At 45.2% G+C, this 25,703-nt stretch overlaps 1 protein-coding gene across 1 annotated transcript in view; it reads right to left on the bottom strand.

The window, feature by feature from the left end:
• Positions 1-25,703, bottom strand: part of LOC135530281 (metabotropic glutamate receptor 7-like) — a 224,017-nt gene that overhangs the window by 25,032 nt on the left and 173,282 nt on the right. The window contains exon 9 of the mRNA XM_064958639.1: positions 4,174-4,420. Within this exon, the coding sequence (XP_064814711.1) occupies positions 4,174-4,420 (247 nt within the window). The remainder of the gene's footprint in view (positions 1-4,173; positions 4,421-25,703) is intronic.

The raw sequence follows: 25,703 nt of genomic DNA on the forward strand, positions 1-25,703 counted from the left end.
AAATCCTAGATAGATCAACACCCTCCTCCAAACTAAGATCATCCTCCTACTATGATCACACCCTCCTACCAAATCAAATCCTAATCATAACCCCTACTAGATCAATGCATCCTACTAGATCAACATCCTCCTACCAAGATCAGATCCCTCACTCCTAGATGTACCAATCAGCATGCTCCTATAGATCAACATCCTCCTCCTAGATCAAATCATTCCTAGATCTAGATCAACACCCTCCTCCTAGATCAACACCCTCCTACTAGATCAAACACCCTCCTCCTAGATCAAATAGTACTAGATCAACACCCTCCTACTAGATCAATAGGTCCCTCCAAACTCTAGATCAGCATCCTCCTACTAGATCAGCATCCTCCTCCTAGATCAGCATCCTCCTCCTAGATCAACACCCTCCTCCTAGATCAACATCCTCCTCCTAGATCAGCATCCTCCTACTAGATCAGATCCTCCTCCTAGATCAGCATCCTCCTACTAGATCAACATCCTCCTACTAGATCAGCACAGGTCCTCCTAGATCAGAATGTCCTCCTAGATCAGCACAACTCCTACTAGATCAACACCCTCCTACTAGATCAACACCCTCCAGAAGATGATCAACATTATTCCTAGTGATCAGTTGATCAACACCCCTCCTATAGATCAACACCCTCCTCCTAGATCAGCATCCTCCTACTAGATCAGCATCACTCCAGATCAACATCCTCTGATCAAAATCCTACTAATCAACATGTCCTCCTACTAGATCAACATCCTCCTCCTAGATCAACACCCTCCTACTAGATCAACACACTCCTCCTAGATCAGCATTCCTAAGATCAGATGGATCCTCCTACTAGATCAGTGTCCTAATAGATCAACATCCTCCTCCTAGATCAGATCATCCTCCTACTAGATCAACATTCCTCCTATCAAAATGTGATCAACACCCTCCTTAGATCAAATACTCCTTAGATCAACACAACCTCCTCCTAGATCAACACCCTCCTCCTAGATCAACACCCTCCTCCAACACCCTCCTACTAGATCAACACCCTCCTACTAGATCAACATCCTCCTACTAGATCAACATTTGTTTAAATCAACACCTCCTACTAGATCCAGATCCTCCTAGATCAAATATTCCTCCTAGATCAATCATCCAGATCAGAGTCCTCCTAGATCAACACCCTTCCTAGATCAACACCCTCCTCCTAGATCAACACTCCTCCTAGATCAACATCAGAGATCCTCCTAGATCAGATCCAAGATCAGATACTCAACACCCTCCTAGATCAACACACTCCTCCTAGATCAACACCCTCCTACTAGATCAACACCCTCCTACTAGATCAACACCCTCCTACTAGATCAACACCTCCTCTAGATCAACACCCTCCTACTCATATTCACCCTCCTCCTAGATCAACACCCTCCTACTAGATCAACACCCTCCTCCTAGATCAACACCCTCCTACTAGATCAACACCCTCCTCCTAGATCAACACCCTCCTACTAGATCAACATCCTCCTACTAGATCAACACCCTCCTACTAGATCAACACCCTCCTCCTAGATCAACACCCTCCTACTAGATCAACATCCTCCTACTAGATCAACACCCTCCTACTAGATCAACACCCTCCTCCTAGATCAACATCCTCCTACTAGATCAACACCTCCTCCTAGATCAACACCTCCTACTAGATCAACACCCTCCTACTAGATCAACACCCTCCTACTAGATCAACATCCTCCTACTAGATCAACACCTCCTACTAGATCAACACTAGATCAGCATCCTCCTACTAGATCAACACCCTCCTACTAGATCAACATCCTCCTCCTAGATCAACACCCTACTAGATCAACATCCTCCTCCTAGATCAACACCCTCCTACTAGATCAACATCCTCCTCCTAGATCAACATCAGATCAACATCCTCCTCCTAGATCAACACCCTCCTCCTAGATCAATCCTCCTACTAGATCAGCATCCTCCTACTAGATCAACACCCTAGATCAACACCCTCCTACTAGATCAGCATCCTCCTACTAGATCAACATCCTCCTCCTAGATCAACACCCTCCTACTAGATCAACACCCTCCTCCTAGATCAACACCCTCCTCCTAGATCAACACCCTCCTCCTAGATCAACACCAACACCTCCTAGATCAACAGATCAACCCCTCCTACTAGATCAACACCTCCTCCTAGATCAGATCCTCCTACTAGATCACATCCTCCTACTAGATCAACACCCTCCTACTAGATCAACACCTCCTCCTAGATCAGCATCCTCCTCCTAGATCAGCATCCTCCTCCTAGATCAGCATCCTCCTACTAGATCAACACCTCCTACTAGATCAACACCCTCCTACTAGATCAACACCCTCCTCCTAGATCAACATCCTCCTACTAGATCAACACCCTCCTCCTATATCAACACCCTCCTACTAGATCAACACCCTCCTCCTAGATCAGCATCCTCCTACTAGATCAACACCCTCCTCCTAGATCAGCATCCTCCTACTAGATCAACACCCTCCTACTAGATCAACACCCTCCTACTAGATCAACACCCTCCTCCTAGATCAACACCCTCCTCCTAGATCAACATCCTCCTACTAGATCAACACCCTCCTCCTAGATCAACATCCTCCTACTAGATCAACACCCTCCTACTAGATCAACACCCTCCTCCTAGATCAGCATCCTCCTACTAGATCAACACCCTCCTCCTAGATCAACACCCTCCTCCTAGATCAACATCCTCCTACTAGATCAACACCCTCCTACTAGATCAGCATCCTCCTCCTAGATCAACACCCTCCTACTAGATCAACACCCTCCTACTAGATAAGCATCCTCCTCCTAGATCAGCATCCTCCTACTAGATCAGCATCCTCCTACTAGATCAACACCCTCCTACTAGATCAACACCCTCCTACTAGATCAACACCCTCCTACTAGATCAACACCCTCCTACTAGATCAACACCCTCCTACTAGATCAACATTATACTCCTAGATCAGCATCCTCCTCCTAGATCAACACCCTCCTCCTAGATCAACACCCTCCTACTAGATAAGCATCCTCCTCCTAGATCAGCATCCTCCTACTAGATCAGCATCCTCCTACTAGATCAACATCCTCCTCCTAGATCAACCCCCTCCTCCTAGATCAACACCCTCCTCCTAGATCAACATCCTCCTTCTAGATCAGCATCCTCCTACTAGATCAACACCCTCCTACTAGATCAACACCCTCCTACTAGATCAACACCCTCCTACTAGATCAGCATCCTCCTACTAGATCAACACCCTCCTACTAGATCAACACCCTCCTACTAGATCAACACCCTCCTACTAGATCAACACCCTCCTCCTAGATCAGCATCCTCCTACTAGATCAACACCCTCCTCCTAGATCAGCATCCTCCTACTAGATCAGCACCCTCCTACTAGATCAACACCCTCCTACTAGATCAACACCCTCCTACTAGATCAGCATCCTCCTACTAGATCAACACCCTCCTCCTAGATCAACACCCTCCTACTAGATCAACATCCTCCTACTAGATCAGCATCCTCCTCCTAGATCAACACCCTCCTACTAGATCAACACCCTCCTCCTAGATCAGCATCCTCCTACTAGATCAACACCCTCCTACTAGATCAACACCCTCCTCCTAGATCAACACCCTCCTACTAGATCAACATCCTCCTCCTAGATCAACACCCTCCTACTAGATCAACACCCTCCTCCTAGATCAGCATCCTCCTACTAGATCAACACCCTCCTACTAGATCAGCATCCTCCTACTAGATCAACACCCTCCTCCTAGATCAACACCCTCCTACTAGATCAACACCCTCCTCCTAGATCAACACCCTCCTACTAGATCAACACCCTCCTCCTAGATCAGCATCCTCCTCCTAGATCAACACCCTCCTACTAGATCAGCATCCTCCTCCTAGATCAGCACTCCAAGTCTTAGATCAACACTCCTACTCCAAGATCAACACTCAATCTCCTAGATCAGCAACATAGTCCTCTATCATTACCCTACTCCTATAAGCACTCCTACTAGATCAGCATCCTCCTCCTAGATCAACAATGAATCTCCTGGATCAACACTCTTTGTGAATACGGGCACTGGTTTGGTGATACTTACTGTTTGGATCAATGTTTTCACACAATTCCGTCTTGACCTCTCCATTGGGCCTGTCACTGGTCTTGTGTGAGAGCCGTGTGGTGAGGGACGCGGCCGTCACCACTGCCTTGAAGCTCCTCTTCCTCTTCTGGACATTAAGCTCCGGGTGGAAGATGATGACATAGACTTTAGGAATGTAAAGCATCCCCAAGGCCACCGAGGCACTAAGATTCATAGAGATACAGAGGGTGGTGGTCTGGATATATAGCTGGAGAGAGAGAGAGAGAGAGAGAGAGGAGGAGAGTTAGTGGTGGCACTAGAGGCACTGAGATTCGTAGAGATATAGAGGGTGGTGGTCTGGATATATAGCTGGAGAGAGAGAGAAGGAATTACCAAAACACTGGATGGAGGTGGTGGAAGGATTACAACACAGTACTGTCAGAGAGAAGCATGGAGGTGGTGGGAGGATTACAACACAGAACTGTCAGAGAGAAGCATGGAGGTGGTGGGAGGATTACAACACAAAACTGTCAGAGAGAAGCATGGAGGTGGTGGGAGGATTAGAACACATAACTGTCAGAGTGAAGCATGGTGGTGGTGGGAGGATTAGAACACAGAACTGTCAGAGAGAAGCACGGAGGTGGTGGGAGGATTAGAACACAGAACTGTCAGAGAGAAGCATGGAGGTGGTGGGAGGATTACAACACAGAACTGTCAGAGAGAAGCATGGAGGTGGTTAGTAAAGTAATTGCCTTTCTACAACACTTTAAACACAGAAGATCTCTGCTTAACATGTAACCAACATGTGTATCTGTCTCTCTGTGACCACCGATAACGTTGACTACAATTACAAAGTTGGCCGTGTCTTTACAATTGTTACAAATATGCTTCAAATTAAAATGGAGGTGACTGCATTAAAGACAAATACAGTATACACAGGCCTTCCCAATATTGAGTTGCCCCCCGAAGGTGTCGAAAGAATTCAACAGGGATGCTGGTCCATGTTGACTCCAATGCTTCCCACATTTGTGTCAAATTGGCTGGATGTCATTTTGATGGTGGACCATTCTTGATACGCATGGGAAACTGTTGAGCGTGAAAAACCCAGCAGCGTTGCAGTTCTTGACACACTCAAACTGGTGCGCCTGGCACCTACTACCATATCCCGTTCAAAGGCACTTAAATCCATGTCTAAATTGTCTCGAGGCTTAAAAATCCTTCTTTAACCCGTCTCCTCCCCTTCATCTACACAGATTGAAGTGGATTAATCAAGTGAGATTAATACGGGATCATACCTTTCACCTGGATTCACCTGGTCAGTCTATGTCATGGAAAGAGCACTGTCCACTCAGTGTATTTGAATCATATTGAAATACATTTCTTGTTCAATCAATTGAATCCTATTTTGCTAATTGCAGGCTAGCCTTACTGTCATTTTGCCTCAATATATTTCATTATGTGTAACAACATGTGCGCAATGACGTACCAAATGTGTGATGTACCGCAATATCATTATTGGGTTAGCATTAGAATAATCCGCCTGAATATAGGTGGTAATATCTCTCTAGGAGCAGATCCGTTGTCAGTATTGTAGAGTAATTGGGGGCGGCAAGTAGCCTAGTGGTTTAGAGCGTTGGACTAGTAACCGAAAGGTTGCAAGATTGAATCCCCGAGCTGACAATGCAAAAATCTGTCCTTCTGCCCTTGAACAAGGAAGTTAAACCACTGTTCCGAGGCTAAGGTTTTTAAGGTAAGATTTGAATGGAAAAAGCTGATCTGAGAACAGCGCTGCCTTTCTTGTCGATCCTATCGGTATGGATACGCTTAGTGAACATTAGCTCTGCGTGGTGTTTCAGGGGAAACTCACATTACACTTTCAGTCATTGTAGGCAACGATGATTCTCAGGAAACCAAAACCCATAACAGGATTCTCGTGCCAAGCAGAGACGCATCGGTTTCCAGACTGTGGTATGACACGGCAGAGGATCTACAGCAACTCCCAACCTTCTAATGAAAGCGAGGAAACTAGCCATAAGCCCACTGAGTTGGTCTGCATGGAGATGTTGGGTCCAGAGAATTAAAATTACCACAAGGAGCTACCTACCACAATTCCATGGGTGGAACAACTGCATAGTGATAGATGTAGGGTGGTGGGTGTGGCTAACTACTACTATAAATGTGTAACGTGTAGCGTGGTGGGTGTGTCTAGCTCCTACTAAAAATGTGTAACGTGTAGCGTGGTGGGTGTGGCTAGCTCCTACTATAAATGTGTAACGCGTAGCGTGGTGGGTGTGGCTAACTACTACTATAAATGTGTAACGTGTAGCGTGGTGGGTGTGGCTAGCTCCTACTATAAATGTGTAACGTGTAGCGTGGTGGGTGTGGCTAGCTCCTACTATAAATGTGTAACGTGTAGCGTGGTGGGTGTGGCTAGCTCCTACTATAAATGTGTAATGTGTAGCGTGTGGGTGTGGCTAGCTCCTACTATAAATGTGTAACATGTAGCGTGGTGGGTGTGGCTAGCTCCTACTATAAATGTGTAACATGTAGCATGGTGGGTGTGGCTAGCTCCTATTATAAATGTGTAACATGTAGCGTGGTGGGTGTGGCTAGCTCCTACTATAAATGTGTAACGTGTAGCGTGTGGGTGTGGCTAGCTCCTACTATAAATGTGTAACATGTAGCATGGTGGGTGTGGCTAGCTCCTACTATAAATGTGTAACGTGTAGCGTGGTGGGTGTGGCTAGCTCCTTTTCACTATAAATGTGTAACGTGTAGCGTGGTGGGTGTGGCTAGCTCCTACTATAAATGTGTAACGTGTAGCGTGGTGGGTGTGGCTAGCTCCTTTTCACTATAAATGTGTAATGTGTAGCGTGGTGGGTGTGGCTAGCTCCTACTATAAATGTGTAACATGTAGCGTGGTGGGTGTGGCTAGCTCCTACTATAAATGTGTAACATGTAGCGTGGTGGGTGTGGCTAGCTCCTTTTCACTTTAAATGTGTAACGTTTAGCGTGGTGGGTGTGGCTAGCTTCTACTATAAATGTGTAACGTGTAGCGTGGTGGGTGTGGCTAGCTCCTACTATAAATGTGTAACGTGTAGCGTGGTGGGTGTGGCTAGCTCCTACTATAAATGTGTAACGGGTAGCGTGGTGGGTGTGGCTAGCTCCTACTATAAATGTGTAACATGTAGCGTGGTGGGTGCGGCTAGCTCCTACTATAAATGTGTAACGTGTAGCATGGTGGGTGTGGCTAGCTCCTACTATAAATGTGTAACATGTAGCGTGGTGGGCGTGGCTAGCTCCTACTATAAATGTGTAACATGTACCGTGGTGGGTGTGGCTAGCTCCTACTATAAATGTGTAACGTGTAGCATGGTGGGTGTGGCTAGCTCCTACTATAAATGTGTAACGTGTAGCGTGGTGGGTGTGGCTAGCTCCTACTATAAATGTGTAACGTGTAGCGTGGTGGGTGTGGCTAGCTCCTACTATAAATGTGTAACGTGTAGCGTTTGGGTGTGGCTAGCTCCTTTTCACTATAAATGTGTAATGTGTAGCGTGGTGGGTGTGGCTAGCTCCTTTTCACTATAAATGTGTAACATGTAGCATGGTGGGTGTGGCTAGCTCCTACTATAAATGTGTAACGTGTAGCGTGGTGGGTGTGGCTAGCTCCTACTATAAATGTGTAACGTGTAGCGTGGTGGTTGTGGCTAGCTCCTACTATAAATGTGTAACGTGTAGCGTGTGGGTGTGGCTAGCTCCTACTATAAATGTGTAACGTGTAGCGTGGTGGGTGTGGCTAGCTCCTACTATAAATGTGTAACGTGTAGCGTGGTGGGTGTGGCTAGCTCCTACTATAAATGTGTAACGTGTAGCGTGGTGGGTGTGGCTAGCTCCTACTATAAATGTGTAATGTGTAGCGTGGTGGGTGTGGCTAGCTCCTACTATAAATGTGTAACGTGTAGCGTGTGGGTGTGGCTAGCTCCTACTATAAATGTGTAACGTGTAGCGTGCTGGGTGTGGCTAGCTCCTTTTCACTATAAATGTGTAACATGTAGCATGGTGGGTGTGGCTAGCTCCTACTATAAATGTGTAACATGTAGCATGGTGGATGTGGCTAGCTCCTACTATAAATGTGTAACATGTACCGTGGTGGGTGTGGCTAGCTCCTACTATAAATGTGTAACGTGTAGCATGGTGGGTGTGGCTAGCTCCTACTATAAATGTGTAACGTGTAGCGTGGTGGGTGTGGCTAGCTCCTACTATAAATGTGTAACATGTAGCATGGTTGGTGTGGCTAGCTCCTACTATAAATGTGTAATGTGTAGCGTGGTGGGTGTGGCTAGCTCCTACTATAAATGTGTAATGTGTAGCATGGTGGGTGTGGCTAGCTCCTTTTCACTTTAAATGTGTAACATGTAGCGTGGTGGGTGTGGCTAGCTCCTTTTCACTTTAAATGTGTAATGTGTAGTGTGGTGGGTGTGGCTAGCTCATTTTCACTATAAATGTGTAACATGTAGCATGGTGGGTGTGGCTAGCTCCTACTATAAATGTGTAACGTGTAGCGTGGTGGGTGTGGCTAGCTCCTACTATAAATGTGTAACGTGTAGCGTGGTGGGTGTGGCTAGCTCCTACTATAAATGTGTAACGTGTAGCGTGTGGGTGTGGCTAGCTCCTACTATAAATGTGTAACGTGTAGCGTGGTGGGTGTGGCTAGCTCCTACTATAAATGTGTAACGTGTAGCGTGGTGGGTGTGGCTAGCTCCTACTATAAATGTGTAACGTGTAGCGTGGTGGGTGTGGCTAGCTCCTACTATAAATGTGTAACGTGTAGCGTGGTGGGTGTGGCCAGCTCCTACTATAAATGTGTAACGTGTAGCGTGTGGTTGTGGCTAGCTCCTACTATAAATGTGTAACGTGTAGCGTGCTGGGTGTGGCTAGCTCCTTTTCACTATAAATGTGTAACATGTAGCATGGTGGGTGTGGCTAGCTCCTACTATAAATGTGTAACATGTAGCATGGTGGGTGTGGCTAGCTCCTACTATAAATGTGTAACATGTAGCGTGGTGGGTGTGGCTAGCTCCTTTTCACTATAAATGTGCAACGTGTAGCGTGGTGGGTGTGGCTAGCTCCTTTTCACTATAAATGTGTAACATGTAGCGTGTGGGTGTGTCTAGCTCCTACTATAAATGTGTAATGTGTAGCGTGTGGGTGTGGCTAGCTCCTACTATAAATGTGTAACGTGTAGCGTGTGGGTGTGGCTAGCTCCTTTTCACTATAAATGTGTAACGTGTAGCGTGTGGGTGTGGCTAGCTCCTTTTCACTATAAATGTGTAACGTGTAGCGTGGTGGGTGTGGCTAGCTCCTACTATAAATGTGTAACGTGTAGCGTGGTGGGTGTGGCTAGCTCCTACTATAAATGTGTAACGTGTAGCGTGTGGGTGTGGCTAGCTCCTACTATAAATGTGTAACGTGTAGCGTGGTGGGTGTGGCTAGCTCCTACTATAAATGTGTAACGTGTAGCGTGGTGGGTGTGGCTAGCTCCTACTATAAATGTGTAACGTGTAGCGTGGTGGGTGTGGCTAGCTCCTACTATAAATGTGTAACGTGTAGCGTGGTGGGTGTGGCTAGCTCCTACTATAAATGTGTAATGTGTAGCGTGTGGGTGTGGCTAGCTCCTACTATAAATGTGTAACATGTAGCGTGGTGGGTGTGGCTAGCTCCTACTATAAATGTGTAACATGTAGCATGGTGGGTGTGGCTAGCTCCTATTATAAATGTGTAACATGTAGCGTGGTGGGTGTGGCTAGCTCCTACTATAAATGTGTAACGTGTAGCGTGTGGGTGTGGCTAGCTCCTACTATAAATGTGTAACATGTAGCATGGTGGGTGTGGCTAGCTCCTACTATAAATGTGTAACGTGTAGCGTGGTGGGTGTGGCTAGCTCCTTTTCACTATAAATGTGTAACGTGTAGCGTGGTGGGTGTGGCTAGCTCCTACTATAAATGTGTAACGTGTAGCGTGGTGGGTGTGGCTAGCTCCTTTTCACTATAAATGTGTAATGTGTAGCGTGGTGGGTGTGGCTAGCTCCTACTATAAATGTGTAACATGTAGCGTGGTGGGTGTGGCTAGCTCCTACTATAAATGTGTAACATGTAGCATGGTGCGTGTGGCTAGCTCCTACTATAAATGTGTAACATGTAGCGTGGTGGGTGTGGCTAGCTCCTACTATAAATGTGTAACGTGTAGCGTGGTGGGTGTGGCTAGCTCCTACTATAAATGTGTAACGTGTAGCGTGGTGTGTGTGGCTAGCTCCTACTATAAATGTGTAACGTGTAGCGTGGTGGGTGTGGCTAGCTCCTACTATAAATGTGTAACGTGTAGCGTGGTGGGTGTGGCTAGCTCCTACTATAAATGTGTAATGTGTAGCGTGGTGGGTGTGGCTAGCTCCTACTATAAATGTGTAATGTGAAGCGTGGTGGGTGTGGCTAGCTCCTACTATAAATGTGTAATGTGTAGCGTGGTGGGTGTGGCTAGCTCCTACTATAAATGTGTAACGTGTAGCGTGGTGGGTGTGGCTAGCTCCTACTATAAATGTGTAGCGTGTGGGTGTGGCTAGCTCCTACTATAAATGTGTAACGTGTAGCGTGGTGGGTGTGGCTAGCTCCTACTATAAATGTGTAACGTGTAGCGTGCTGGGTGTGGCTAGCTCCTACTATAAATGTGTAACATGTAGGGTGGTGGGTGTGGCTAGCTTCTACTATAAATGTGTAACGTGTAGCATGGTGGGTGTGGCTAGCTCCTACTATAAATGTGTAACATGTAGCGTGGTGGGTGTGGCTAGCGTCTACTATAAATGTGTAACGTGTAGCATGGTGGGTGTGGCTAGCTTCTACTATAAATGTGTAACATGTAGCATGGTGGGTGTGGCTAGCTCCTACTATAAATGTGTAACATGTAGCGTGTGGGTGTGGCTAGCTCCTACTATAAATGTGGAACGTGTAGCGTGTAGGTGTGGCTAGCTCCTACTATAAATGTGTAATGTGTAGCGTGTGGGTGTGGCTAGCTCCTACTATAAATGTGTAACGTGTAGCATGGTGGGTGTGGCTAGCTCCTACTATAAATGTGTAGCGTGTGGGTGTGGCTAGCTCCTACTATAAATGTGTAATGTGTAGCGTGTGGGTGTGGCTAGCTCCTACTATAAATGTGTAACGTGTAGCGTGGTGGGTGTGGCTAGCTCCTACTATAAATGTGTAGCGTGTGGGTGTGGCTAGCTCCTACTATAAATGTGTAACGTGTAGCGTGGTGGGTGTGGCTAGCTCCTACTATAAATGTGTAACGTGTAGCGTGTGGGTGTGGCTAGCTCCTACTATAAATGTGTAGCGTGTGGGTGTGGCTAGCTCCTACTATAAATGTGTAACGTGTAGCGTGTGGGTGTGGCTAGCTCCTACTATAAATGTGTAACGTGTAGCGTGTGGGTGTGGCTAGCTCCTACTATAAATGTGTAATGTGTAGCATGGTGGGTGTGGCTAGCTCCTACTATAAATGTGTAGCGTGTGGGTGTGGCTTGCTCCTTTTCACTATAAATGTGTAATGTGTAGCTTGGCTCCCTGCAGTGTCAACGCTGAATGTACAAGCAGATTGACCAGGTCTATAAAAGGATCCCTAGGGTCAGTCTCAGATTCATGGATACTCCTCCCAAATAGCATCCTATTCCCTAAATAGTGTAATACTTTTGACCAAGGCCCTCTGGTCTAAAGTAGTGAACTACATAGGGAATAGGGTGCCATTTGGGATGAAGCCCTTGTTTTATAGATTCATGGGCAGTTTTGTTTTCCTTGCACCTCACAGCACCACGTCTCCAGAGTGAGAATGGCGCAAGAAGTCACAGGTTGAGTCACACTGAGTCTGTGTCTGTTCGGGGGACATCAGTACTATCTGCACATGATGCCGTTTACATTCCAAATGGCAGTTTGTGCAAATCAGAGGGAATGAAAACAGGAAGCATTGAGTTGATTTTTAAACTGATGACACATAAAGGAGAGGGATGATCTGAACTTTCAAATCAATACCTGGAATTTACAGAGAGACCAGACCTATAGAGACTAGACCTATAGAGACCAGACCTTTAGAGACCAATGGAGACCTATAGAGACCAGACAAATAGAGACCAGACCTATAGAGACCAGACCTATAGAGACCTATAGAGACCAGACCTATAGAGACCAGACCTATAGAGACCAGACCTATAGAGACCTATAGAGACCAGACCTATAGAGACCAGACCTTTAGAGACCAATAGAGACCTATAGAGACCAATAGAGACCAGACCTATAGAGACCAGACCTATAGGGACCAGACCTATAGAGACCAGACCTATAGGGACCAGACCTATAGAGACCAGACCTATAGAGACCTATAGAGACCAGACCTATAGAGACCAGACCTATAGAGACCAGACCTATAGAGACCTATAGAGACCAGACCTATAGAGACCAGACCTTTAGAGACCAATAGAGACCTATAGAGACAAATAGAGACCAGACCTATAGATACCAGACCTATAGAGACCTATAGAGACCAGACCTATAGAAGGAGACCAGACCAATAGAGACCTATAGAGACCAGACCTATAGAGACCAGACCTATAGAGACCAGACCTATAGAGACCAGACCTATAGAGACCAGACCTATAGAAGGAGACCAGAACAATAGAGACCTATAGAGACCAGACCTATAGAGACCAGACCTATAGAGACCAGACCAATAGAGACCTATAGAGACCAATAGAGACCAGACCTATAGATACCAGACAAATAGAGACCTATAGAGACCAGACCTATAGAGACCAGACCTATAGAAGGAGACCAGACCAATAGAGACCTATAGAGACCAGACAAATAGAGACCTATAGAGACCAGACCTATAGAGCCCAGACCTATAGAAGGAGACCAGACCTATAGAGACCTATAGAGACCAGACCTATAGAGACCTATAGAGACCAGACCTATAGAGACCAGACCTATAGAGACCTATAGAGACCAGACCTATAGAGACCAGACCTTTAGAGACCAATAGAGACCTATAGAGACCAATAGAGACCAGACCTTTAGAGACCTATAGAGACCAGACCTATAGAGACCAGACCTATAGAGACCAGACCTATAGAGACCAGACCTATAGAGACCAGACCTATAGAGACCTATAGAGACCAGACCTATAGAGACCAGACCTTTAGAGACCAATAGAGACCTATAGAGACCAATAGAGACCAGACCTATAGATACCAGACCTATAGAGACCTATAGAGACCAGACCTATAGAAGGAGACCAGACCAATAGAGACCTATAGAGACCAGACCTATAGAGACCAGACCTATAGAGACCAGAACTATAGAGACCAGACCTATAGAGACCAGACCTATAGAAGGAGACCAGACCAATAGAGACCTATAGAGATCAGACCTATAGAGACCAGACCTATAGAGACCAGACCAATAGATACCAGACAAATAGAGACCTATAGAGACCAGACCTATAGAGACCAGACCTATAGAAGGAGACCAGACCAATAGAGACCTATAGAGACCAGACAAATAGAGACCTATAGAGACCAGACCTATAGAGCCCAGACCTATAGAAGGAGACCAGACCTATAGAGACCTATAGAGACTAGACCTATAGAGACCTATAGAGACCAGACCTATAGAGACCAGACCTTTAGAGACCTATAGAGACCAGACCTATAGAGACCAGACCTATAGAGACCAGACCTATAGAGACCAGACCTTTAGAGACCTATAGAGACCAGACCTATAGAGACCAGACCTATAGAGACCAGACCTTTAGAGACCTATAGAGACAGACCTATAGAGACCAGACCTATAGAGACCAGACCTATAGAGACCAGACCTATAGAGACCTATAGAGACCAGACCTATAGAGACCAGACCTATAGAGACCAGACCTATAGAGACCTATAGAGACCAGACCTATAGAGACCAGACCTTTAGAGACCAATAGAGACCTATAGAGACCAATAGAGACCAGACCTATAGATACCAGACCTATAGAGACCTATAGAGACCAGACCTATAGAAGGAGACCAGACAAATAGAGACCTATAGAGACCAGACCTATAGAGACCAGACCTATAGGGACCAGACCTATAGAGACCAGACCTATAGAGACCTATAGAGATATTTAGAGAACAGACCTATAGAGACCAGACCTATAGAGACCAGACCTTTAGAGACCAGACCTTTACAGACCAGACCTATAGAGACCTATAGAGATATTTAGAGACCAGACCTATAGGGACCAGACCTATAGAGACCAATAGAGACCAGACCTATAGAGACCAGACCTATAGAGACCAATAGAGACCAGACCTATAGAGACCAGACCTATAGAGCCCAGACTTATAGAGCCCAGACCTATAGAGACCTATAGAGATATTTAGAGACCAGACCTATAGAGACCAGACCTATAGAGACCAGACCTATAGAGACCTATAGAGACCAGACCTATAGAGACCTATAGAGACCAGACCTATAGAGACCAGACCTATAGAGACCAGACCTATAGAGACCTATAGAGACCAGACCTATAGAGACCAGACCTATAGAGACCAGACCTATAGAGTCCAGACCTATAGAGACCTATAGAGACCAGACCTATAGAGACCAGACCTATAGAGACCAGACCTGTAGAGACCAGACCTATAGAAACCAGACCTATAGAGACCAGACCTATAGAAACCAGACCTATAGAGACCTATAGAGATATTTAGAGACCAGACCTATAGAGACCAGACCTATAGAGACAAGACCAATTGAACCCAGACATATAGAGACCAGACCTATAGAGACCAGACCTGTAGAGACCAGACCTTTAGAGACCTATAGAGATATTTAGAGAACAGACCTACATAGTCCAAGATGTCGTAGCAGTGCAGACGTTGTTTGTCGTTCTCCTGTGTAAATATTTATTTATTTTTGTCTTTTTTTGTATATATTGCAATATATTTCAATCTCTTTTTCCATTTTTCAATTAAACATACCTTCCGGCAATCTGCCTCACCCAATGTGATATGGATCTGCTATTTTTAGACCTTACCAAACTTTTTTTCTCCACTACAACACCGGATTCCTGCTGTAAGCCCTGGACCATTACTCCGGATCATCTCAGCTAGTTAGCTGCTACTGAGTAGCAGCACTACTCAGCACTGAAGCTAGCCTTGAGCCACGCCCATCCCCCGGCCTGCTCATGATCGCTTATGATCACTCGGCTACACAGCTCATGCCTCCTGGACTCTTCACTAACACTACTAGAATCCACTACACCACCGGATTCTCTCTGTAAGCTCTGGACCTCTGCATCGGATCATCGCTGCTAGCTAGCTGCTACCGAGTGGCAACAGTGGCTAACGCTCCTGTCCCGAAGCTAGCACCAGTTAGCCTCGAGCCAGACGCATCTCCTCGCTACCAAACAAAATTACTCCAGCTACAATACCTATTTTGCCAACTGGCCTGGACCCTTTGTCAACACGGAGCCCCGAAGATCCATCACGACTGGTCTGCTGACGTAATTCCATCCGTTGTGCCCTCAATCGGTTTTTGTCGGACGTCGGTGCAGAAGCTTCTACTAGCCCCGGGCTGCTAACTTTTCCTGAACGCTGGGTCTACCGCTTGCTAGCGAATTAACGACAACTTAGCGGCTTCACTCTTTCATCTATTGCTGTTCACTGGACCCTATGATCACTTGGCTACATAGCTGATACCTGCTGGACTGTTCATTAATCAAGGTACTCCATTTTGTTAATTTTTTTTAGGATAGTTATCATTGTTTTAGTTTACTGCAGAGCCCCTAGTCTCACTCAACATACCTCAGATACCTCTTTTGTCCCACCTCCCACACATGCAGTGACCTCAGCCAGCATAACTAGTGCGTCCAGAGATGCAACCGCTCTTATCGTCACTCAATGCCTGGGCTTACCTCCACTGTACTCACACCCTACTATACTCATGTCTGTACATTATGCACTGAATATATTCTACCATGCCCAGAAATCTGCTCCTTTTATTCTCTGTCCCCAACACATTAGACGAACTGTTTTGATAGCATTTAGCCGCACCCTCCTCTGTTCCTCGGTGATGTAGAGGTTAACCCCGTATGTCCCCAGGCGCTCTCATTTGTTGACTTCTGTAACCGTAAAAGCCTTAGTTTCAACCATGTTATCATCAGAAGCCTTCTCCTTAATTTTTTTTACTCCTGCTTTTGCACACTCCGACAACCCTGATGTCTTTGCCGTGTCTGAATCCTGGCTTAGGAAGGCCACCAAAAATTCTGACATTTTCATCCCCAACTACAACATTTCCCATCAAGATAAAACTGCCAAAGGGGGATGAGTTGCAATCTACTGCAGAGATAGCCTGCAAAGTTCTGTCATACTTTCCAGGTCTATGCCAAAACAGTTTGAGCTTCTAATAAATAAATAAAATCTCCCCAGAAATAAGTCTCTCACTGTTGAGAGATAGACTCCCATCCGCTCTGTCACTGTTGTTATAGACCCCCATCAGCTCCCAGCTGTGCCCTGGACACCATATGTGAATTGATTGCCCCTCATCTATCTTCAGAGTTCATTCTGCTAGGTGACCTAAACTGTGAAATGCTTATTAACACCCCGGCAGTACTACAATCTAAGCTTGATGGCCTCAGTCTAACACAAATCATCAAGGAACCCACCAGGTACAACCCTAAATCCGTAAACATGGGCACCCTCATAGATATTATCTGACCAACTTGCCCTCCAAATACACCTCTGCTGTTTTCAAGCAGGATCTCAGCGATCACTGCCTCATTGCCTGCATCCGCTATGGGGCTGCGGTCAAACTACCACTCCTCATCACTGTCAAACACTCCCTAAAACACTTCTGCAAGCACGCCATTCTAATCGACCTGACCCGGGTATCCTGGAAGGATATTGACCTCATCCCGTGAGTAGAGGATGCCTGGTCCTTCTTTAAAAGTAATTTCCTCACCATCTTAAATAAGCATGCCCCTTTGAAGTAATGTGGAACTAAGAACAGATATAGCCCGTGGTTCACTCCAGACCTGACTGCCCTTGACCAGCACAAGAACATCCGCAATATACAACTTTTCAGGGATGTCAGGAACCAATACACGCAGTCAGTTTGAAAAACTTCGCCTTTGCTTTCATAACAGAAATGTGCATCCTGTAGATATAACTCCAAATCGTTTTGGGACACTGTAAAGTCCATGGAGAACTGGAGCACCTCCTCTCAGCTGCCCACTGCACTGAGGCTAGGAAACACTGTCACCATCGATAAAACCACGATAATCAAGAATTTCTATAAGCATTTCTCTACGGCTGGCCAAGCTTTCCTCCTGGCTACCCCAACCCCGGCCAACCGCACATCACCCCCCACATCTACTTGCCCAAGCCTCCCCAGCATCTCCTTCACCCAAATCCAGATAGCAGATGGTGTGAAAGAGCTGCAAAACCTGGACCTGTACAAATCAGCTGGGCTAGACAATCTGGACCCTCTCTTTCTAAAACTCTCTGCCGCCATTGTTGCAATCCTACCAGTCTGTTCAACCTCTATTTCGTATCGTCCGAGATTTCCAGAGATTGGAAAGTTTCCGCGGTCATCCCCTTATTCAAAGGGGCTGATACCACAGAACCAAACTGTTACAGACCTATATCCATCTGGGACGGCAGGGTAGCCTAGTGGTTAGAGATTTGGACTAGTAATCAAAAGGTTGCAAGTTCAAATCCCCGAGCTGACAAGGTACAAAGTTGTCATTCTGCCCCTGAACAGGCAGTTAACCCACTGTTCCTAGGCTGTCTTTGAAAATAATATTTTTTTCTTTAACTGACTTGCCAAGTAAAAATAAATAATTAAAAAATCCTGCCCTGCCTTTCTAAAGTCTTCGAAAGCCAAGTTAACAAACAGATCATTGACCATTTCAAATCGCACCTTACCTTCTCTGCTGTGCCTTCCGGCATGGCCGTCCCTCTAAACTTTCAGCTCATACAAGGAGAAGACTGATTAGAGATGCAGCCAAGAGGCCCATGATCACTCTGGATGAACTGCAGAGATCTACAGCTGAGGTGGGAGACTCTGTCCATAGGACAACAATCAGTCGTATATTGCACAAATCTGGCCTTTATGGAAGAGTGGCATCCTAAATGAAATAATAAAATATACAGACCAAGAAGAAAGCCATTTCTTAAAGATATCCATAAAAAGTGTCATTTAAAGTTTGCCACAAGCCACCTGGGAGACACACCAAACATGTGGAAGAAGGTGCTCTGGTCAGATGAAACCAAAATGGAACTTTTTGGCAACAATGCAAAATATTATGTTTGGTGTAAAAGCAACAGAGCTCATCACCCTGAACACACCATACCCACTGTCAAACATGGTGGTGGCAGCATCATGGTTTGGGCCTGCTTTTCTTCAGCAGGGACAGGGAAGATGGTTAAAATTGATGGGAAAATGGATGGAGCCAAATACAGGACCATTCTGGAAGAAAACCTGATGGAGTCTGCAAAAGACCTGAGACTAGGACGGAGATGTGTCTTCTAACAAGACAATGATCCAAAACATAAAGCAAAATCTACAATGGAATGGTTCAAAAATAAACATATCCAGGTGTTAGAATTGCCAAGTCAAAGTCCAGACCTGAATCCAATCGAGAATCTGTGGAAAGAACTGAAAACTGCTGTTCACAAATGCTCTCTATCCAACCTCACTGAGCTCGAGCTGTTTTGCAAGGAGGAATGGGAAAAAATTTCAGTCTCTCGATGTGCAAAACTGATAGAGACATACCCCAAGCGACTTACAGCTGTAATCGCAGCAAAAGGTGGCGCTACAAAGTATTACCGTAAAGGGGTTGAATAATTTTGCACGCCCAATTTTTCAGTTTATGATTTGTTAAAAAAGTTTAAAATATTCAACAAATGTCGTTCCACTTCATGATTGTGTCCCATTTATTGTTGATTCTACACAAAAAAATACTGTCTTATATCTTTATGTTTGAAGCCTGAAATGTGGCAAAAGGTCGCAAAGTTCAAGGGGGCCGAAAACTTTCGCAAGGCACTGTACATAGTTACAACTCCTATCGTTACAACAAATATCGTTACAACTCCTATAGTTACAACTACTGTAGTTACAACTACTGTAGTTGCAACTATTATCGTTACATTTAATATAGTTACAACTACTATAGTTACTATAGTTAAAGCTACTATAGTTACTACTACTATTGTTACAACTACTATAATTACAGTTACAACAACTATATTTACAACTACTATAGTTACAACAAGTATATTTACAACTACTATCGTTTTAACTACTATAGTTACTACTACTAAAGTTACAACTACTAAAGTTACAACTACTAAAGTTACAGCTACTAAAGTTACTACCAGTCTGCCCAGTGCCGCCTGTATGCCCAGCGCCGCCAGTGCTGCCAGTCTGCCAGGGGCCGCCAGTGCCGCCAGTCAGCCAGGGGCCGCCAGTGCCGCCAGTCAGCCAGGGGCCGCCCCCCGCACCAGGCTGTCTCTCCGTCTCATCCCTACAGGTGCTCCCGCCTGTCCAGTGCTGCCGGAGCCTTCCTCCTCTCCAGTGCTGCCGGAGTCTCCCGCCTGTCCAGCGCTGCTAGAGCCTTTCTTCTCTCCAGCGTAGCCGGAGTCTCCCGCCCGTTCAGCACTGCCGGAGTCTCCCGTCTGTCCAGCGCTGCCGGAGCCTTCCTCCTCTCCAGCGCTGCCGGAGTCTCCCTCCTGTTCGGTGCTGCCAGAGCTCCCGCCCCTCAGTCCAGAGGCACTAGAGCCCCTTATTCCAGAGGCGCACGAGCTACTCAGTCCAGCGCTGCCAGAGCCTTCCTCTCCAGCGTTGCCGGAGCAACCCGTCTGCCCAGCGCCGCCTGAGCCACCCGTCTGCCGCCAAAGAAAACCGTTACACCAACACAAAAAAGCCTGTGGAGTTGATGGTATCCTAAATGAAATAATAAAATATACAGACCACAAATTCCAATTGTCTATACTGAAACTCTTTAACATTCTCCTCAGCTCTGGTATCTTCCCCAATATTTGGAACCAAGGACTTATTACCCCAATCCACAAAAGTGGAGACAAATTTGACCCCATTAACTACCGTGGGATATGCGTCAACAGCAACCTTGGGAAAATCCTCTGCATTATCATTAACAGCAGACTCGTATATTTCCTCAGGGAAAACAATGTACTGAGCAAATGTCAAATTGGCTTTTTACCATATTACCATACGACAGACCACGTATTCACCCTGCACACCCTAATTGACAAACAAACAAATCAAAACAAAGGAAAAGGCTTCTCATGCTTTGTTGATTTCAAAAAAGCATTTGACTCAATTTGGCACGAGGGTCTGCTATACAAATAGATGGAAACTGGTTTTGGGGGAAAAACATGACATTATAAAATCCATGTACACAAACAACTGTGCGGTTAAAATTGGGAAAAAACAGAACATTTCTTTCCACAGGGCTGTGGTGTGAGACCAGGATTCAACTTGAGCCCCACCCATCTACACTATCAAAAGGAAAATAAAATTAGACATACCAATTAGGATCTGGCTAAAAATACTTGAATCACTTATAGAACCCATTGCCCTTTATGGTTGTGAGGTCTCTGCATGCAGAATTCTGCAAAAATATCCTCCATGTACAACATAAGACACCAAATAATGCATACAGAGCAGAATTAGGCCGATACCTGCTAATTATCAAAATCCAGAAAAGAGACGTTAAATTCTACAGTCACCTAAAAGGAAGTGATTCCCAAAACTTCCATAACAAAGCCATCACCTACAGAGAGATGAACCTGGAGAAGAGTCCCCTAAGCAAGCTGGTCCTGGGGCTATGTTCACAAACACACCCCACAGAGCCCCAGCACAGCAACACAATCAGACCCAACCAAATCATGAGAAAACAAAAAGATAACTACTTGCACATCATTACAACACCCTATATTGCCATAATATGACATTTGAAATGTCTCTATTCCTTTGGAACTTTTGCAAGTGTAATGTTTACTGTTCATTTTCTATTGTTTATTTCACTTTGGTATATTATCTACTTCACTTGCTTTTGCCATGTAAACAAATGTTTCCCATGTCAATAAAGCCCCTTAAATTGAATTTGTGAGAGATGGAGGGAAGTAGTGGGCTGCCTGTGGCTGTGGAGATGAGAGTGTGTGAGAGAGAGAGATAGAGACATAGAGAGAGAGAGAGAGAGAGAGAGAGAGAGAGAGAGAGAGAGAGAGAGAGAGAGAGAGAGAGAGAGAGAGAGAGAGACAGAGACAGAGACAGAGATAGAGAGAGAGAGGGCAGTGACCCAGACTTCATCAGATAAATTGGAAATGCAGATATTGTCATGGCCGTCGAATGAAGTAGACCAAAGCGCAGCGTGGTGAGCGTACATATTAATTTTTATTAGGATGAAGCCGCCAAAAACAACAGTGAAGCTTAAAACTTCTTATGGCTGCAGGGGCACTATTGAGTAGCTTGGATGAAAGGTGCCGAGTAAACGGCCTGCTCCTCAGTCCCAGTTGCTAATATATGCATAGTATTGGTATTGGATAGAAAACACTCTGAAGTTTCTGAAACTGTTTGAATAATGTCTGTGAGTATAACAGAACTCATTTGGCAGGCAAGAACCTGATAAGAAATCCAAACAGGAAGTGACAAATCTGAGGTTGGTATATTTTCAAACCATTCCCTATTGAAATCACATTGCGATATGAATGAAGATTCACTTCCTAGGGCTTCCACTAGATGTCAACCATCTATAGACATTTGAATGAGGCTTCTACTGTGTTGTGGGACTGAATAAGAGAGAAATGAATCAGACTACTGGCAGAGAGCCTGTTCCCCGGTCATGCGCATACCGATATCTTCCTGTGTTCCGTTCCTTCTCAAGACACAAAGGAATTCTCCTGTTGGAAATTAATTGAAGATTTATGATAAAAACATCCTAATGATTGATTCTGTACTTAGTTTGAAATGTTTCTTTAACCTGTAATATAACTTTTTTAAGTTTTTGTCCGAAAAAATGGTCGACCAGCACCTGCGTTTGGATAGGTGTACCAAACGCGCTAACAAAAGTAGCTAATTAGACATAAATAAAGGACATTATCGAACAAATCAAGCATTTATTGTGGACCTGGGATTCCTGGGAGTGCATTCTGATGAAGATCATCAAAGGTAAGGGAATATTTAGCATTTATTTTTTTGGTTTATTTTTATTCCAAAATGATGGCTACATTTATTATATTTCTGAGCGCCGTCTCAGATAATTGCATGGTTTGCTTTTTCCGAAAAGTTTTTTTGAAATCTGACACAGCGGTTGCATTAAGGAGAGGTATATCTATAATTCCATGTGTATAACTTGTATTATCATCTACATGTATGATGAGTATTTCTGTTGAATCGTTCTGGCTCTGCAAAATCACTGGATTTTTTTGGAACTAGTGAACGTAATGCGCCATTGTAAACTCTGATTTTGTAAATATAAATATGAACTTTATCAAACAAAACATACATGTATTGTGTAACATGAAGTCCTATGAGTGTCATCTGATGAAGACCATCAAAGGTTAGTGATTCATTGTATCTCTTTGTGCTTTTTGTGACTCCTCTCTTTGGCTGGAAAAATTGCTGTTTTTATTGTGGTTTGGTAGTGACCTAGCATAATCGTTTGTGGTGCTTTCACCTATTTGAAATCGAACACTATGGTGAGATTAACAACAAGACGACCTTTAAAACGGTATAAGATAGATTATGAGAATTTTAATTATGAGATTTCTGTTGTTTTGAATTTGGCGCCCTGCACTTTCACTGGCTGTTGTCATACCATCCTATTAACGGGATTGCAGCCCAAAGAGGTATTAAGGACTGTGTCACAAACAAAGTTAACTACCCACCGAAGGAGGGAAAAGGGCTACCTAAGTATGATTCCCAATCAGAGACAACGATAGACAGCTGTCCCTGATTGAGAACCATACCCTGCCAAAACAAAGAAAACTAAACATAGAATGCCCACCCCACATCACACCCTGACCTAACCAAATAGAGAAATAAAACAGCTCTCTTAGGTCAGGGCGTGATAGATATTGTCATCCTACAGTAAACTTGGTTTTGAGGAAATGGATCCACTAGTGACCCTCTAACCTATAGAGAGCTGGTAGTTCCATCCACCAAACTACCAGGTGTGAAACAGGGAAAAGACTCAGGGGGTATGCTAATGTGGTATAGAGCAGACCTAACCCAATCTATTAAATTAGACAAAACAGGACATTTTACATTGGGCTATAAATTATAAAGGAAATTATCTCAACAGAAGAAAAATTCCTAATTTCTGCTACCTATACCCCCCCCCCCCAATAGAATCCCCATACTTTAACGATGACAGCTTCTTCTCCATCCTGGAGGGAGAGATCAACACTTTCCAGGATCAGGGACATGTACTAGTCTGTGGCGACCTAAATGACCCCAAACATACTTCCAAAGTTGTGGCAAAATGGCAAAAAGTCAAGGTATTGGTGGCCATCACAAAGCCCTCAAATTAAATCAAATCAAACTTTATTGTCACGTGCGCCGAATACAACAGGTGTAGACCTTACAGTGAAATGCTTACTTACAGGCTCTAACAAACTAGGTAAAAAATGTATTAGGTGAACAATAGGCAGGTAAAGAAATAAAAACAACAGTAAAAAGACAGTGAAAAATAACAGTAGCGAGGCGACATACAGGCACCGGTTAGTCGGGCTGATTGAGGTAGTATGTACATGAATGTATAGTTAAAGTGACTTTGCATATATGATAAACAGAGAGTAGCAGCAGTGTAAAAGAGGGGTCCAGGTCGCCATTTGATTACCTGTTCAGGAGTATTCTGGCTTGGGGATAAAAACTGTTGAGAAGCCTTTTGGTCCTAGACTTGGCACTTCAGTACCACTTGCCATGCGGTAGCAGAGAGAACAGTCTATGACTGGGGTGGCTGGGGTCTTTGACAATTTTTAGGGCCTTCCTCTGACATTGCCTGGTGTAGAGGTCCTGGATGGCAGGCAGCTTAGCCCCAGTGATATACTGGGCCGTCCGCACTAGCCTCTGTAGCGCCTTGCGGTCGGAGGCCGAGCAGTTGCCGTACCAGGCAGTGATTCAACCAGTGAGGATGCTCTCAATGTTGCAGCTGTAGAACCTTTTGAGGATCTGAAGACCCATGCTAAATCTTTTTAGTTTCCTAAAGGGGAATAGGCTTTGTTGTGCCCTCTTCACAACTGTCTTGGTGTGTTTTGACCATTTCAGTTTGTTGGTGATGTCAACACCAAGGAACTTCAAGCTCTCAACCTTCTCCACCACAGCCCTGTCGATGAGAAGGGGGGTGTGCTCGGTCCTCCTTTTCCTGTAGTCCACAATCATCTCCATAGTCCTGGTTACGTTGAGGGATAGGTTGTTATTCTGGCACCACCTGGCCAGGTCTCTGACCTCCTCCCTGTAGGCTGTCTCATCATTGTCGTTGAATAGGCCTACCACTGTTGTGTCGTCTGCAAACTTAATGATAGTGTTGGAGTCGTGTCTGGCCATGCAGTCGTGGGTGAACATGGAGTACAGGAGAGGACTGAGCACGCAACCCTGGGGGGCTCCAGTGTTGAGGACCAGCGTGGCCTCGTGCTTCCTACCCTCAACACCTGGGAGTGCCCCGTCACGAAGTCCAGAATCCAGTTGCAGAGGGAGGTGTTTAGTCCCAGGATCCTTAGCTTAGTGATGAGCTTTGAGGGTACTATGGTGTTGAACGCGAAGCTGTAGTCAACGAACAGCATTCTCACATAGGTGTTCCTTTTGTCCAGGTGGGAAAGGGATGTGTGCTGTGCAATAGAGATTGCATCATCTGTGGATCTGTTTGGGTGATATGCAAATTGGAGTGGGTCTAGGGTTTCTGTGATTATGGTGTTGATGTGAGCCATTACCAGCCTTTTAAAACACTTCATGGCTACGGACGTGAGTGCTATGGGTCTGTAGTCATTTAGGCAGGTTGCCTTCGTGTTCTTGTTGGTATTACAGACTAAATCAGGAACATGTTGAAAATGTCAGTGAAGACACCTGCCTGTTGGTCAGCACATGCCCGGAGCACACGTCCTGGTAGTCCGTCTGGCCCTGTAGCCTTGTGAATGTTGACCTGTTTAAAGGTCTTCCTCACATCGGCAACGGAGAGCGTGATCACACAGTTGTCCGGAACAGCTGATGCTCTCATGCATGCCTCAGTGTTGCTTGCCACGAAGCGAGCATAGAAATAATTTAGCTCGTCTGGTAGGCTCGTGTCACTGGACAGCTCATGGCTGTGCTTCCCTTTGAAGTCTGTAATAGTTTGCAAGCCCTGCCACATAAAACAAGCATCTGAGCCGGTGTAGTACGGTTCAATCTTATTGATGCTGAATGGACGCCAGAAATGGACAAGAACCCGACACCCTCAGCACACAGGGGGAC

Source organism: Oncorhynchus masou, chromosome 5 (genome assembly GCF_036934945.1).
Source record: "Oncorhynchus masou masou isolate Uvic2021 chromosome 5, UVic_Omas_1.1, whole genome shotgun sequence".
NCBI lineage: Eukaryota > Metazoa > Chordata > Actinopteri > Salmoniformes > Salmonidae > Oncorhynchus > Oncorhynchus masou.